Genomic DNA, 16,626 nt, shown 5'->3' on the forward strand with positions numbered 1-16,626 from the left:
AAATTTAAAAAAGCAATATTTTATATAGAAAAGTTTTAAAAATTAGTAAGACACTGGAGTTAATAAACAGGAGTAACCAAAAAAATAAATAAAATTGTTTTTTTACTTTTAAATTGAAGAATGCTGAGAATAATTTGTGTTTAGAGGTGGTCAATTAAATATATATTCAGATATTGCTTTTGCTAATGTATATTGATTTAGTATTTCCAGAAAGCAATTTAATTACTTGATTTTAATGTATGGGCATCTGTGTGTTGTATTGCAGAATGACAGCCTCAAAATTAACTTTGAAAAACAGTGTGACCAATATTTCTCTATAAAAAAATCTTAGATTCATTTAAAATAATGATAATGTTATGAAAGGCAATTGGCAAAAACATAGGAATATCTTCATTATTTTATAGCACCTGAATAGAATATTGTGCCATAATTAAATTTGATTTTTGAATATTTATTAGGTTCTTGAAAAAAGCAAATAATGCAATCTTAAACATAGAGGCAAAGTATCATATCATCTGTATAAGAAGTAATATTTACATATATAAATAATAAAGTAAAATATCTTAAAGTATATTCTTCATTTTTCTACAATAAGCACTAGTTATTTTTTACAATCTGGGGGAAAAAAAATCTATGTAAAACCTGTCCATGAATTGAGAAGGAATGGCAGAGAGAGCACATAGAGGCATTCAGTTGACGTTTACTGAAATGATTTGACTTACAATGAAGTTAGAATCACGTTATAGAAGAATAATCAAACCTTTGAAGTGAGAGGATGCTTGCAGTTCATTTGGTTCAGTCACTCACATTACACCCATCTGTGAGTTTAGCCAATAATTCATTTTCGTATATTCCCTGACTGTAACCACCACAGAGCCGTGCCAATTTGACATCTCCTACAATACGCTGCTGAACATTACTTATAAACCCTCCACCTACTTGGGGATCTTTGCTGTCTGCTTCAGAAACCATCCTTACTTTTAAGAAGTTTCCTTAAGAGAATACCTTAAAATCTTAGCAAGTTTGGTATTTAGTTACCCCAGTTTACAAGAAATTGAAAAACAAGATCCAAGTGCTCTGAGCATTACTCATGTGAGCAGCAAATTGCCTTGGGCAAATTACTGCATCTTCCATTCTTTAACTAGTAGTAGCTATTACGTAGGAATTTATTTTTTAGTTAAAAGGGTTAATGCATACAAAGTCTTGGCTTAGAGTAAAGGATCCACTCAACTAGGGACTTTTGTTTTCAGAATAAGATAGAGAAAATACACTACTCCTTTTTCACCCTACAATGTGCGGTTAAAAACCCAGGATTTTCCACTGCAAGCGCAGAGATGAAGACTCTGGAAGGCTGAAAAGGTCATGTGGTTGGGAACCATGGGACTTACAGAATAACATAGCAATGAATTCCTTGGCTCTTACTTTTGTATTATGCATCCCAGAGAAGTTGGACACGTAAAAATACCAATGGTCACAGACTTAATAAAACCCACAGAAAAAGTTTCTCTTCCTGGCAGAAGAAGCAAGAAATGATAAACCTAGCAGGAAAGAAAACTTTTAGATAATAGTTGCCGCAACCTGGCCAAACTCTGTGAACCAGCTGTGGCCCCATTCCATCCTTTCCAGTAAAAACCTACTGGAGAGTGTAGACTTCCATACTTAGCAAAGTGGCCCAAACATCACCACCTTCCCTGTTGATGTCAGGTAAGTTTGGTGGGGAGTTATGGCTTCCCTTGTGGCAAAGATAAGGAGGGGAGGGGTCTCTCCCATCCAGCTGTGTGAATGCAGGCTGTGCGGGAATGGTAAAGAGGTACACTTCCTCTTCTCAGGCAGGGCAGCATGTGGAAACCTGGTGGGAACCTGAGATTTCATCCAGTCCCTCAGAAATGAGGCACCGTCAGCCCAAGTGGTGTCAGGGTAGTCGAGTGAGTGATAAACTGGAGCTTCATTCTGAATGTGACAGTAATGAGGTGTCGCCCTGCCTCCAGTGCAGTCAGAGGAGCCCTGTCAAAATGGAGGGTTTAAATCAGACCTTTAGAAAAGCTCCAGAGTATCACAAAATAACACTTGAGACTCACAAGTCACAACCAAAGACTTATTTGTTACACCAAGAACCAGGAAAATCTCATGATGAGTGAGGAAAGCATTCAACAGATATCAAAAGTGAGATGGCACAGACTTGGAATTACGTCAAGGATTTTAAAGCAGCCATCACAAAAGTAAAATGCCTCAGCAAGTTATTATGAGCACACTGAATACAAACCAGAAAGTCTCAAAATAGAAACACAAATCAACAAGCAAGAGATACAAAGAATGACAAAGCAGGAATGTTTTACTTTTACTATATGCCTTAAGTTGCTTTTTTGTTGTTGGCTAGAACATCTGACACCACAACTGAATGGAGGAAAGGTTTATTTTTGCTGGTGCTTTTAGCTTGTGTTCACAGTGTCCGAGGCAGGAGGCCACAGAGCAGGGCTTGCGGAGGAGAGCTGCTCCTTTTGGGGCAGCCAGGAAGCAGAACGAGAAGGGAGAGTAGGCAAGGCTGTGTCTCTCTCCTCCAGTGCCTGATTCTTCCCCCCAGACCCTACCTCCTGCCAGCACACTCAGCTATGGAACTTGTTAGTGGATGGATCCGCTGATGGCTGCAGTGCCCCGTGACCCAATCATTTTCCAAAAGATCTGCCTTTTGGGGGGACATTATGGATCTAAGCCATAAAGAAAGGAAAACTTTGCTGAATGGGCTGAACAGCAGGATGGAGATGATCTTGACATCAGTGAATGTGAAGATAAAAACATGGCATTTTTAAATAAAGGAATCAATATGATGCTGTGAACACCACTTTAGTGTCTGAAGACGTAGGTTTCAGGCATAGCTATCTTCCATTCCTGACCAACTGCCCTGGGTGTTATTCATTTTAACGCTATTTTCTTGACTTTAAAATGGGAGAGAAAAAGCTTGCCTTGTTACTCCAGCTGAATCCTAAATGCAATGCTTCTTGAAAGTTTACTAGTATTTGTGTTCATTCAGTTATCAAACATTCATTGAGTGCCTAATATACGACAAGTACTGTAGCAGATCTCTGAAGTACCCAAAGAGCGTGATACAGTTTCTGTGTTCAGGTAGATTATAGTAAAATGAATAAAATCTACAAATAGGTAGACCAATTGTTCATACAATGCTATAAGGTATGTACGTTGGGCTTTGAAAGCTTTTAGGAAAAAGTCTCACTAGGTGAAAGACAGCCGCAGAAGACACTGCAATTTGTAAATCAGTATGACTGGATTGTGTCAAGTTGAATATTCCAGAGGAGATAAATGGGTTTTGCATGTCATTTAAAGATATGGAATTTTTATTATGGATCTTGTGGAAAGAAATGGAGTGATTTTAAACATCACCTGGCATGAGAGTACATTAAGAAAAGGCATCTTAGTAGCATAAAGGGATGGCTTGAAAGTATTGCATCAAGTTTGAGGCAGGGAGGTTAGTTAAGAGGTTGTCATTTAAGTGAAGCGCTCTGTGAGAGAACCAAATAATTACAGATAGAAAAGGTAGATGTGATGTTACGTTTACCTCTTTGGATATAGTTGGGCAGGCTTGAAATCTGTTTTGAGATTTGTTTCAGGCCATTGTTTATACCCAGTGAAATATAGAAAATAAGAGGTCTCAAACTGGGGGTGCGCTGAAAGTTAGAAGAGGTGAGAAATAATTATAGCTTCAGATTTTTTCCATGTACAAATGTCCAGTAGACTGTTGGCAATAAGAGTGTGGAGCTTCGAATGGGGAGAATCACTGGAGATAAATGTGGAAACCAAAGCCCTAAGGGAGTACAGATCATGCAGGGAGAGAATTCAGCAAAAGCACAAGGTTGCATAGGAAATGTGTGGGATCATAGACAATGAACAGGAATATTTTTCAGATGATACTGAGAAGGTACAAGCAAAGAATGAGACAATAATGAGGAGAGAGAGACACACAGAGAGAGAGAGACTGAGATTTTTCAGACACTCCATGTGTCTGTGACATGCTCTTTTTGGAAACAAAAACACAAATGTAAATTTGTATTTTGCAAGACAGTCTATAAAACCCATGACCTTACCTGTGGAATACAGTGCCAAGGAAATTTCATCTTTCTTCTTGTGTGTTAGTTAATTATGGCTACACATAATCTCCACAGGGTTACTTTCATGTACCTGCAGGTTGCCATGAGGTCAGCTGATTTGAGACAGGCATAGCTAGGCATGCTGTTCCAAAACCTTGAGGCTAGGCTGGGTTCCCTGCTGTTTGAGCTCTTTTTTCACCTAAAAATGTTGATTCTGAGTGCTAAGCAAGAAGGTAGCTGGTATACCTGGGGTGCTCTTTTGGGGATCATAGAGGTGCAGGAGAGCAAGCCCAAGCCTCTGTCTGTGTCACATGTACTGACATTGAATTAGCTAAAGTAAATTCTAGATGAACCCCAAATCAAGTGCATATTTTTCAGGAACTCATGGAGCCAAGGGGAGAGGGGAGATACAAAATGCTTTTGATAGAAGCAGGGAAGGTGAAGAGACAACATTCTGAACAAACACTACACTTGGCAGCTAGGCATGGTGGTGTACTTGGGAGGCTGAGGCAAGAAGACTGCTGAGTTTGAGGCCAGCCTGAACTACATAGTAAAACCCTGTGTTAAAAAAAAAATCAGACTTTGAAATTCAGAATCATTTTATTAATTACATATTATGCTATGCTGTAGACAGTCACACTTGGTAGTATTGAAGTGTATAAACCTTGCTGACCTGATTCAATGACTTTCATATGTGGTCTTCTCATTTATTATTTGTTAATGGTGCTACTGTAACTATAGTTTCTTTTAATGTACTGTTTTACTTCTCACAGTGCTCCTCATGAAGACTTGAAAGTTGTTATTATGGTTTCTATCTGGTTGTCCCCTCAAAGCCTCATGCAGTCATGGGGTAGGCTTTTAGAGTTTATGATTAATCCATGATCCAATGCTGGGATTATGGGTATGAGTGCTACACTGCCCTGGGGTGGGTAGTTTGCATATGGAAGGGAGAGAAAGAGGCTGTCCACCTGCTCTCCTCCATTTTGCTCTTGCTGCTTTTGCTGTGTTCTGCCGCCATGAACTGTTGCCCTCTGCTATGTGTCACCCTGCCTTGGAGCCAGCCACATATGGACTGAAACCTCCACAAACTGTGAGCTAAATAAACCTTTCCTTCCTTAATTCTGGGTGTCAGGTATTTTGTCTCAGCATTGAGGGAAAGTAACAAAGACAAAGGTGATACTCAATAATTAAACCATTTATACAGAAGATTGAAATTTGCATGAGATTTATGCAAATTCATTGAAATTATGCATGAGATTCATATGTTACCTAGAAAAATTCAAGGAACAGGAATTTGAAGATGGCACATTTCATTATGTTTCATTTTTATGGGTGTGCCAAAAATGCATCCCTGGGCATTGAAGGGTTAATAGTACTTTTCCTGTTGCAGTATATTTTCTGTTATTTTGTATTACTGTATTTGGTAGTTCAGTGTTAGGAAAAATGGATTGTTACTGTGCAAAATACTAGAATATTTTATTCAAATCCTCTACTCCTAAAAAGTATCATATAAAAGGTTTTTTTTTTTCTTTTGGAAATATGAGCTATTCCTCAAAAAACGACCTATCATCATTGTTATGGTTGATACATTGTGTCAACTTGGGGAGTCTAGAGGTTTGGCTAAGTGACTCAGCAGTTCTGCATCTTGGGGTGAAATGGACATGCCCTTCCCCTTCTGGGATGTTGGTCATTGTGTCATTGTGAGAAGTTTAGAAGGTTAAATAAGTGACTCAGCAGGGAGCCAGGGTGCTTACTTGGTATTCATCCTGAGCCTGTGCAGGAGGAGGTCAAGGAGATTACATGAGTGCTACACGGCCCCTGGGTGGGGGTAGCCTGCTTACAATATAAGGGAAGGAAAGAGACTTGCTCTCTTTGCCACTCCTCCCTTTTGCTCTTGTTGCTTTGCTGTTCCACCACCATGAACGTTTGCCCTCTGCCATGTGCCACTCTGCCTTGGAGCCAGCCAAGTATGTTAGCTTACAAACTGTAAGCTAAATAAACCTTTTATTCCCTAATTTTGGGCATTGGGTATTTTGTCTCCACAATGAGAGAAAAGTAATCAAGACAACCGTGTTTCTATATGATGTCTGTCTATATTTTCAAACTAAAGCACTGATCAATTAAATGCAAATGATTTCAAAAATTTAACATTTTCTGTGTTTGCCCATTCTTTATTCAGTAAGAAGCATTTCAGATAGCAGAAAAGAGCATATCTATTCTATACACTATTACTATTCTATATTCTATACTATTCTATATTCTATATACTATCCCATTCAATTGAAGCACAAAATCCATAACTATTCTTTCAAAGAATTGAATTTTTCAGTAAGTTGTCTGTCTGCAGCAGGTACCAAAACTTTAGTGATAATGCCTACTATTTTCTCTTTCATAATCTCTAACGCTGCTGCACTACACTTACACATGATTCAATTCATCTATGTAGAATAGATTAGTTTGTTACTCTATACTCTGGATTCATTCTAAGCAACAAAATCCAGAGTTTTCAGGTTGAAGTGCAAGGTATATTGTTTTCTAATGCACTAAAATAAATACATATTTATTAATGTAAAAATATTTATTAAATTAAAAATGTCCACTCCATGTCATCTTAAATATAGCCATTACCTAGCATAGCATAGCATGTAGTATGAAACACTGCTTTCATACCAGCTCTGCTGAACCAGAAATACAGTAACCTCACCAAGCAACAACATATTTAACAAATAATGATTCACTTTTGTTTTTCAATTATTTTTCAGGTTTGTGGAAGGAATGCTGAACATTTGTTACAACGCCATTGATCGTCATATTGAAAATGGTAGAGGGGATAAGATTGCTATCATCTATGACAGTCCTGTCACAAATACTAAAAAAACTATTACTTATAAGGAAGTCCTGGAGCAGGTAATGTAATAATATACTTTCTCTTGGTACTAGAAGCAATATATAAATTTTTAAAATAGCACACTTTCTCTTTTTTTTTTTTTTGGTTTTGGTTTTTCTCCGGTACCAGGAACCGAACTCACGACCTTGCGCTTGCCAGGCAGGCGCTTTGCCGCTGAGCTAAATCCCCAGCCCCGCACACTTTCTCATTATATAGCTTTTTAAAAACATTCACTGACATGTGGTTATTTTTTAACATTAAAAAATATTAGTACCTGTTTGCATACATAATGTTTACATTTATAATGGGGAATTGGTAGATGTACATAACACATCTTCATTCTTCTTCCCTATCCTTTCTCTCTCCCCTCTCCGGATACACCTTAGAAATTAATATACATGTGTGAATTCCTTTAGATTGTTTATAACCTTTCAGTTTATATTTCATAGTACTGAAAGATGCTCATTTTACAGAGCCAGCTTGGTAAATCTCAAGAATATGTTTAAATCCTTTTCTGGCTTTCGGTCTGCACCCTTGTTGCCATCACCATTGTTAGAGGTGGCTCCTCATTCTCGTGTGACTGAAAGAGCCTCCTACGGGTCTTCGGTCACCAGACTGCTCATGCTAGATCATTACCTAAAGTGATTCTAGAGTTTTGTCCTGAGGAAGTAACATCATTTCTTTATCTCACTTTTCTTCTAAAAATTACTATTACTCAGAGAGTAAAATCTATACTCCTGGGATGTGAAAGACACTTTGGGATATGATCAGAAATCCTTCCCAAGCTTTATTTCCCAGCCTCCTCAGCATTTAAGTGCCTCTTCATTGGCCTGGATGCCCTGTCATTTCCTCAGACACAGCAGGCCCTTTGCAGCACTTGGCACATGTTTCTTTCTTTATCACACTGGCTCTTTTTAGTTCTTTCTTGTCTTTGTACTCTTAGGTGGATCAACATGTTGACAGAAGTATTACAAGATTTTTCTCTTTTAATCTTATGATAGAAATAAGGTTTCAGAAGTTTTGGGAAAGTAGTTGATTATTACGGACTACTGGAAAGTTGTCCTAACTCCATGGAACATTTATTCATACATGATTTGCAGGACATTTATTCGGTATCATATGTGATTTATAAAGGGAATACTATGTACAGAGGTATGTCTCAATCTTGGCTCTATTAAGCATTTGGATGAAAAATTTCTTGTTGTTGGCTACATGTACACTGTAAGATGTTTATCAGTATCCTTAACTTCTATTCACTAATGCCCATAGCATCCTCCCTTACTTAAGAATAAATAGGTCTCCAAAGATTGCTAACACATCTTAATTCTTGGGTGACAAAACTTCCGCTGGTTAAAAAGCTCATCTTGAGTAGATTTTGTCATGCTGGGATTTGGAAACATTTGTTTTTAAATAAAGGCTCTTGAATTTCATTCTCTACTTTCGTGTGTTGAAACCAGTTCATAGTTCCATTCTATTTTTAGAAAGCTTGGCCAACTCTCCCAGACTCTGAAATTATCTTCTTTTGCATCAATATAGCTTTACAAGAAATTATGAGAAGCAGCTCATCCTGAGTTGTTGTACACAAGAAAGAAAAATTAAGCTAAAGTTGGGGCTAGAATTGTTGCCATAACAAATTCCAACATTAGCTGATTTAAACAGAGAGAAGTTGTGAAAAGAGAAGACTGAAGAAGAGGTTGGAAAACAAGCAAGAGGAGAGGGGCCACAGTCAGTAGAGCAGGCAACTCCACAGATTGGCTGCTAGCTAGACTTGCTACTTTGAATCAGTCCTTTCAGATTGAAAGACAGACAAGGAGCATCTAGTTGGGCCAGCTTAGGTCATAGGTCTAGAGTTCTAGATTTTGGGAAGAAATATCTTGTCTTCTTTTGATTTCATAGTAGGAATTTGGGCCCCACTTCCCCCTAGGAGATAAAAAGTGATGTTCCAATCTAATAAGAATGGAGTTTGAAGTTGGGCATGGTAGCACATCTGTAATGCCAGCACTTTGGGAGGCTGAGGCAGGAGGATCAGATCTCAAGTTTGAGCCCAGCCTGGGCTACTTGGTGACTAAGCAAAATCTTGTTTGAGAGAGAGAGAGAGAGAGAGAGAGAGAGAGAGAGAGAGAGAGAGAGAGAGAGAGAGAATAAAGAAGAGAAATAAAGCAAAAGGCTGAAGTCCCTGTGTTTAATTCCCACTACTGAGACAAAACCAAACCAAACAGGAGTTCAGATGCTAAACAGTACATAGTAGAAAATGCAAAGCAAAATACTGCAGTGCATCTACTGTTTGTAGTGATTATTGGTCTATGAGTGGGAGTGATATTTGTGGAATGAGGAGATGGAGCTGACAGTAGGGCTGAGAAAGGAAGGTTCTTCATTGTCAAATGGGCTGAGTATTCAGATGATAATGAATTATATCAGATTACAGCAGTTTTCCAAAAATCTATTATTCTGATTGCAATTTTTCATTTTCAGCTTTCACAAGAAGTTTGCCTGTGCTTAAACACATGTTCCTCAGGCCTGGGTATAGTGCCACAATTTCATTTTATGAATATGAATGCTTAAGACACTTGTGAATTTTAATTGATATATAGATTAAGAAGTTTGTTTATATGTTGTAAAAACATTATGTCTATCAACATATCGAATTTGATACATATGACTGCTCCTGAACTCAATGTGTAGTCCAGGTTGGCCTCAAACTTGCAGGGAGGGATCCTCTTGCCTCAGCCTCCCTAATGCTGGGAGTATAGGCACATGCTACCATGTCCTGCTCTTTCTTTTTAAACTTAGGAGTTATTACTTAATAAATCTTTATTTTATATATCTGTCTTTAGTGCTGTTTAATTTTCTTGCATGCAAGTTCTATGAGGGCAGGGATTTTTGTTTTGATTGCCTAATAGTGCCTGTCATTTAGTAAAATGTAATGAATAAGACATGGGAGTCAAAGAAAAAGCTTTAGAGAAATCTCAAGTGAGTTGCGCCATTCTCATTTTCTGTTGCTTTTTCTTTCAGTGAATTCACCATGTGAGTGTATAAGATGATTAATGCACAATTTACTTCAATGCTTTTCGGCTAATGTACCTTACTTTCAAACATCGAGTGTAGACTCTTAGACTCCTTGGGCATTTGTACGAGTTCACTGGTTTTCAGTTTAGCCTGACATCAAAGTACTTAAAAGGACTGTTTCTCTCACCTGCTGACAGCCTGATTCCCCAGCTTTTCTTCTCTAAGGCAGTAAAGGAAGAACTGTTAGGAAAGAGAGAGAGCATTGTGTGCTACTTTGATTACTTGCTCTTGGTTCCCTATGGCCTTTATTTTATTAAGGAAAGAAGTCCGAGAAAGAAAGATTTAATGGATAATGCCATTGAGAACAAACAAAGAGCACTGCCTTTGTATATTACCTATGTAGTCTCCCCTGTGCCATTTCTACTGGAAGTTTCTGGCTAGGTAAAAGTTGATGAAGTTAGTATGTCTCACTTAATTAGCAAGCTAACAAATTTTGAGCTACATTACCTTGGTGACATGAAAGATCTGAAAAATTTACAGAATGATTCTGAGTGGAGATTTTCTAAAACTGCCATTTTTTTTTTTTTTTTTTTTTGTAGTCCTGAATATTTTAAACAAGTTTTTACTAAGGCTTTTGTACGGGGATTTTTAGCTCCAGCTCAGATCCATCATTTATTCAACAAATGTGTATTTTGTATGGTTTTTTTTTGTTTTGTTTTTTTGTTTTTTTGGTTTTTCTCCGGTACTGGGAACCGAACTCATGACCTTGCGCTTGCCAGGCAGGCGCTTTGCCGCTGAGCTAAATCCCCAGCCCTGTGTATTTTGTATGTTAACCCTGTTAGGAACAAAGGGTAATGGGCACATGGACACATTCCTTACTATGGGGATTAAGAAAACACGTAGTCAGGCGGTTTCCATGTAAAGCAAGGGTTGTGATATAGGGCTTAGCAGTGAATGCTGTGGAAACACACGGGAAAGTACTTATATTCCTTTCCTTCACTGTAACAAAATACCTAAGATAATAGACTTATAAAGAGAAAATGTTATTTTTCACATTTTTGAAGATTTCAGGCTAAGAACAGATAGACTTAGTGCTTTAAACCTATGATAGATGTGCCAGAAATCTATGGAAAGCAGCTTGTGGTGGGACAAACCATTTTCATCATGGCCAGGAAACAAAAGAGGGAGACAAATGTGCTAAATTCCTACAATAGCCTTCAAGGGCATGCACCCAATGACCTAAGGTCCTCTCATTAGACTCCTCTTCCAAAAGGTTTTACCTGCCCACCCCAGTAGTGCCGTGCTGAGGAATAAACCTTAAACACACTGGACTTTGAGGGACACTTATCTCAACCATAAGAGTTTCCAACTCGCCCAAGCATAGTTGTGTCTAGAAAGGCTTTCTGGAACAGAGGATCTCTCTACTTAGACTAATTTCGTCTACTGGAAATAAGCTTTTAAAGCTATCTTATGGGTCATGGTACTTGAATATTATTTTCTCAGTGACATCTTTCCTGACCATATAAATTATAAATGTTCTTGCCTGTACCTCTTTATATTTTCTTTTGTTTTTATTTTTGTTGTTTTGTTTTGTTATGTTTTTTGAGATAGATTCTGGCTATGCAGTTCAGATTGCCCTTGAACTCAATGTATAGTCCCGGTTGACCTCAAACTTGCAGCAATCTTCTTGCCTCAGCCTCCCTATTGCATGGTAGGCACATGCTACCATGCCCTGCTCTTTCTTTTTAAACCTAGCAGTTATTACTTAATAAATCTTTATTTTCTATATCTGTATTTAGTGTTTTTAAATTTTCTTTTATGTAAGTTCTGTGAGAGCAGGGATTTTTGTTTTGATTGCCTAATAGTGCCTGTCATTTAGTAAAATGTATTGAATAATTAGTGAGTGAATTAATGAATTATTTGAAATTTCTAACTAGTTTCTTTTATTACAGGAAATTCTTATCTTTATATTATATAACTAATAGAGCTTGGTTATCTTTCCAAGTAAATTTAAAATGCTATCAATAAAGAATTTTAACTTATCTTCATTAGGCTTCATAATCTAAGGTGAATATTGTGTCCTTTAATTCCTCATCCTCAAAAGGACAAAGATTTGCATTACAAGAAATATGTACTATATATATGTATTGTTTCTCTCCTTTCTATCGTTCTTCAAGTCAAGAGTGTATTCTAGTGAACCTCAGGGAATAGAAGGTATGTATTTCCATGGGCATGCATGTGCTGTACATAGTATTTGTCATTTTTAGCTATTCCTGTATTGCATTTACTTTCCTCATCACTAATCTGGCTATAAATTTACTTCTCTGTGTGGCATTTGCTCTTTTTTGCTGTACAACTATTATAATTTTTAAATATGTTCATTCATTAAATAAGAATATGACTCCAGAAGGGCATTTGAGACTTTGTGAATATATGTCTATGAAGAGAAATGACAAAACAGTTTATGCTAAAATTTCTCAATTTAGTTCAAACTCAAAGTGCCTATTATCTCTAATTAAGGTAATTTTTAAAAATATAATTATGGTAGAGACTGTAATTATGAAAGTTTAAAAACTTAGAAGAGAAAATTTCTTTGAAACCAAGGGTCATTTTCTATGAAAAGTCCACTTCTAACTTCCACCTTTTAGGATGTGCTCTTCAAAGTAGGAAATTCATCTTTTCAGAAATAGGTCAGGGTAAAATAATCTGTTATGCCTTTGTCATTAATATCAGTATTTATTTAAGTAAAAACCTAAAGCAAAAACCAGAAGAACATGCAGAAATTCAGCCCACTTTGTGGTTGTCTTCCTGGGAAAGTAAGGATACAACAGTGTGTATAATAAATTTTCTTTCTTTAAATTGCTTTAAGAACAAAAACTTCATTTATGTTGCAGTCAGTCCTATTAAATGTGTATGTCTTTTCCATCTTTTGTAAATAGATGAACAATATTGATATGAGATAGAAGTTATAGTAGTTAATTTATTTTTCTCTAAGGTGCAATTTTTAAAATATATATATATATATATATATAAATTTATTTATTTTTAAAGAGAAAAAAAGATAAACAATGAAACTGAGTTTTGAAACAGGTTAGTAGGACAGTTACAATAGTTGATACATTGCATGTTGTCGTCTTCATAACAGCTAATCAGAGTACAAGATACAGTCATGATATCTTGTCTAAACAGTATTAGCACAAAACATTCTTTTCAAGGGACTAAGAAAAGCTAACTAAAACTATCTTAACTATCTTGTGTTTAGATACTTTTTCTTTTTTTCTTTTATTCCTTTCCCCTTCCCCCATTGTAGTTTGTCTTTTCTTTTGCACAGTTTGTTTTTTGTAGTTCACAGTATCTATTGTCCATTTTGGATCCTATTTTCTTGTTCAATTCCTTATATTAGTGAGACAGTATGATGTTTGCACATAGGGGTCTGATTTATTTCACTTATGAGTAGATCTTGAGTTGCATCCATTTACCTATAAAAGTCTCTAGTTTATCCTTCACATCTTTTTTATGCATTACTTGGTTGATGGGCATTTGAGTTGTTCCCAAGATTTTTTGAACTTTTATTTAAACATAGTATCTTCTCAGATAAGAACACAGATCGTTAGTGTAAATTTTGTTAGACTTTTCACACACAGAGGATATCCATATAACGACATCAGAAAATAGACTACTACTAAGCTCCCATAGTACCACTTGTCACACTTCCTATTGGTCATTTCTCACCCAGCCCACACAGGATTGCAGTGCAAACATCTCTATCTCATCAATGAGCTATGCTTGCTTTCAGTACACTCTTATGTGTGTGACTTTTTTTACTCAACATTTTTTATGAGATTCACTTATTTCCCATTTGGTCATTTGGATAGTATCTAGCACTATTGCCAATATGGTTCCGTGAATGTTTATAAATAAACTTTGGTGATGTATGCATTTGTGTTGAGGGCTATATCTAAGAAGGAGATTACTGGGGTTATAGGACATGCAGGTTGGAATGAATTGATAGTACTAAATAACTTTCCATAGTGGTTGTTTTTACCAATTTACATCCTTTCCTGTATTAGGGTCTGAACAACTGGAATTAACATTATCAGTGAGTTTAATTTTGGTCTTTCCAGTGACTGTGTGGTGATATGTACTGTGGTTTTAATGTGTGTTTCCCTAATGACTATTGAAGCTGATCTCTTTACCTTGTGCTTATTGGTGTTTATTGTCCATTTGCCAATCCTCTTTTCTGGAATGCTTGTTCACATATTTTGCCCATTCATTCACTTTTGTATTAGACCGTGAGCATGTATTTTGAAGCTTTATAGAGACTTTTTCACTACTAAAGAGAAAGATTTACCAATATTTGTAAACTAGGAAAACTCATAGAGATCCTATATTGCCAAGGAGTTTACATGGTTTTGAGAAACTAAAGCTGGAAAGATATTCTTTCTTATTTTGAAAATAATTCTTAATAATCCTGGTGTAGTGGTACATGCCTGTAATTCCAACTCCCAGGAGATAGAGTAGAGTAGGAGAATCACTGTGAGCCTCAGGCCACCCTTGACTACATAGTGAATTTAAAGCCAGCCTGGACTACATAGTGAGATCCTGTCTCTAAAAAATAAAACAACATTAATGATAATGAATGATAAAGTCTACACTTAACAGTCTCTCCTGACCATTCTTTGCAGAAAAATATGAAGTGAATTCTGACCAAGAAAATACCTTTAGACAGGAATGCGAGATTATGAATGATCTAGGAAGTAAAATTATTCTTCCATTCATTAATGTTAAAAGGCTTTAGTACAACCAAGTTTTTTTTTCCAAAATCTTGTATTTGTGAGTTATTTTGTATAATACAAGGTTATATAATATGTTGCAGCAAAAGCACTTGTATTTTGTTTTAAATGGTTAAAGATTCACTAAATATTGATTTCAAATATTGATTTAAATGTTTATCAAAATTATAAGCTGGAATTTATTCTAAATTTTTTTAGAACTTATTTTTAACAACTATAACTTAGTAAAATTTAATTTAGATTCTCAGAGCATTCAGTGTAAAAACAATGGTTATTAGGCCCACTTTAATCAATAATATAAGAAAATGTTCATTAGGTGAAGAAACAGTGATTTAATATTTTTAATTTTTCCTTTTCTATATTTAGAATCATTTATTTTAAGCAAAGACTATCTAAACATTATATTTATTTCAATTCAAAATAGTAAAAGCACAACCAATCCCTTTGAAATTTCTCAGCCAGATTTTCAGATACTATATTTTCCATACAATAAAGGTCACCGTTTGAAGTATGAACTCCCTTCAATTTCTGCCGTACCTGATGCTATTTTGTTATACTTTGAAGTTCACTGTATTTTACTTGTAACTTTTTCTAATGTGCTGGTTTGCTTTTCTTTTACTTATTAGAGTACTTAAAGGACCTCCTGACCAGAGAAAGGACTCCTGTGGGTAGGGGAGATATTTTGTCCATGTTTTTAACTTAGGAAGTTGCTAACACAGGGCTCATAAAGAGTAGAATGGTAGTGTTCATGAAATGAGTTCACAAACAGAAAGCTTGAGATGACATTTATGAAAGTGTAGAGCAAAATATAATCCCTAACAGAAATAATTATTTCTAAAAATATCACTTGTCCTCCCCACTTTTAATCTTTCTATTTTATACTGGGAATTTTTTTTTAATAGGATGAGAATTTTCCTTGGTTTAATGTGACTTTGAAGGTCTGTGTTCTACCTCATTAAAAACCCTTCTTATAACGTTTACCTCAGTTCATTCTCTTAGAAACAGAGAAATCTGGTCCGTGGTTTTTTTTTTTTTTTTTCTTGCATTTGCTTAATGAATTTATGTTTCTTGCTCACTGGTAAGCCTGACTGGATAATTTGTCTTCTCTTTAGTGTGACTAAACTCTGATGCTGTACAAAATTAACAAGATCAATGAGCCATCTGGTTTGCATTTATTTTCTTGGACTAGAATTATAAAGTCAACTTTCTATCCATTTATTCAAAGCATACTTGAAGGATACCTCCTCTATATTTGACACTTGTGAGGACACCATGAGTTCCGGTAGTAAATGACACAATCTTTGTACACGGGAAGATTCTATTCTAGTTGAGATACGGTGTGAATAGACAATATAATACAATCTAATTCAGTGTAAGTGAGGGAAAACAAAGGGCTGAGAGGAATTTTGGGCTGGCATTTTACTATATTTTTATTTTTTACTCTTTTTATTGGTACATAGTTGCTGTACATAATAGTTACATCTCTCAAGGAGATTTGGCACATGTACCTAACACACCTTAGTTCTTTTTACTCCCCATTCCCCCTTAATTCTTCATCTCCCCTGTATCTCTAATTCCCCTTCCTACTTGCAAAGAAAGGCTACTTGTCACTGAGCAGACAGAATTTGAGCTTAGTCAGAAAGAGTGGGAAGCTGATGGCACATGCCTGTAAACCTAGCACTTAGGGAGGCCGAGGCAGGAGCAATTTCAAATCCCTACCTGACCCTGCCTCAAAGTTCAAAAGAAGGTAAAAAGGACTGAGGATTGTGCCCAGTGTGAGAGTGCCCCTGGGTCCTGGTTTTGCTACCCCCTGCTCAAACAAAACAAATAGACCAAAGCA

The 16,626-nt window shown here is 36.3% G+C and overlaps 1 protein-coding gene across 3 annotated transcripts in view; it reads left to right on the top strand.

Moving 5' to 3' along the window:
• The window catches only part of Acss3 (acyl-CoA synthetase short-chain family member 3), a 158,896-nt gene that overhangs the window by 24,371 nt on the left and 117,899 nt on the right, over window positions 1-16,626 (top strand). For all 3 annotated transcript variants that reach the window (XM_005374372.2, XM_013517967.1, XM_005374371.2), the window contains exon 2: window positions 6,863-7,007. In XM_005374372.2, the coding sequence (XP_005374429.1) occupies window positions 6,876-7,007 (132 nt within the window). In that variant the 5' untranslated portion in view covers window positions 6,863-6,875. The remainder of the gene's footprint in view (window positions 1-6,862; window positions 7,008-16,626) is intronic.

Source organism: Chinchilla lanigera, unplaced genomic scaffold (genome assembly GCF_000276665.1).
Source record: "Chinchilla lanigera isolate Chin_1 unplaced genomic scaffold, ChiLan1.0 scaffold00004, whole genome shotgun sequence".
Taxonomy (NCBI): Eukaryota; Metazoa; Chordata; class Mammalia; order Rodentia; family Chinchillidae; genus Chinchilla; species Chinchilla lanigera.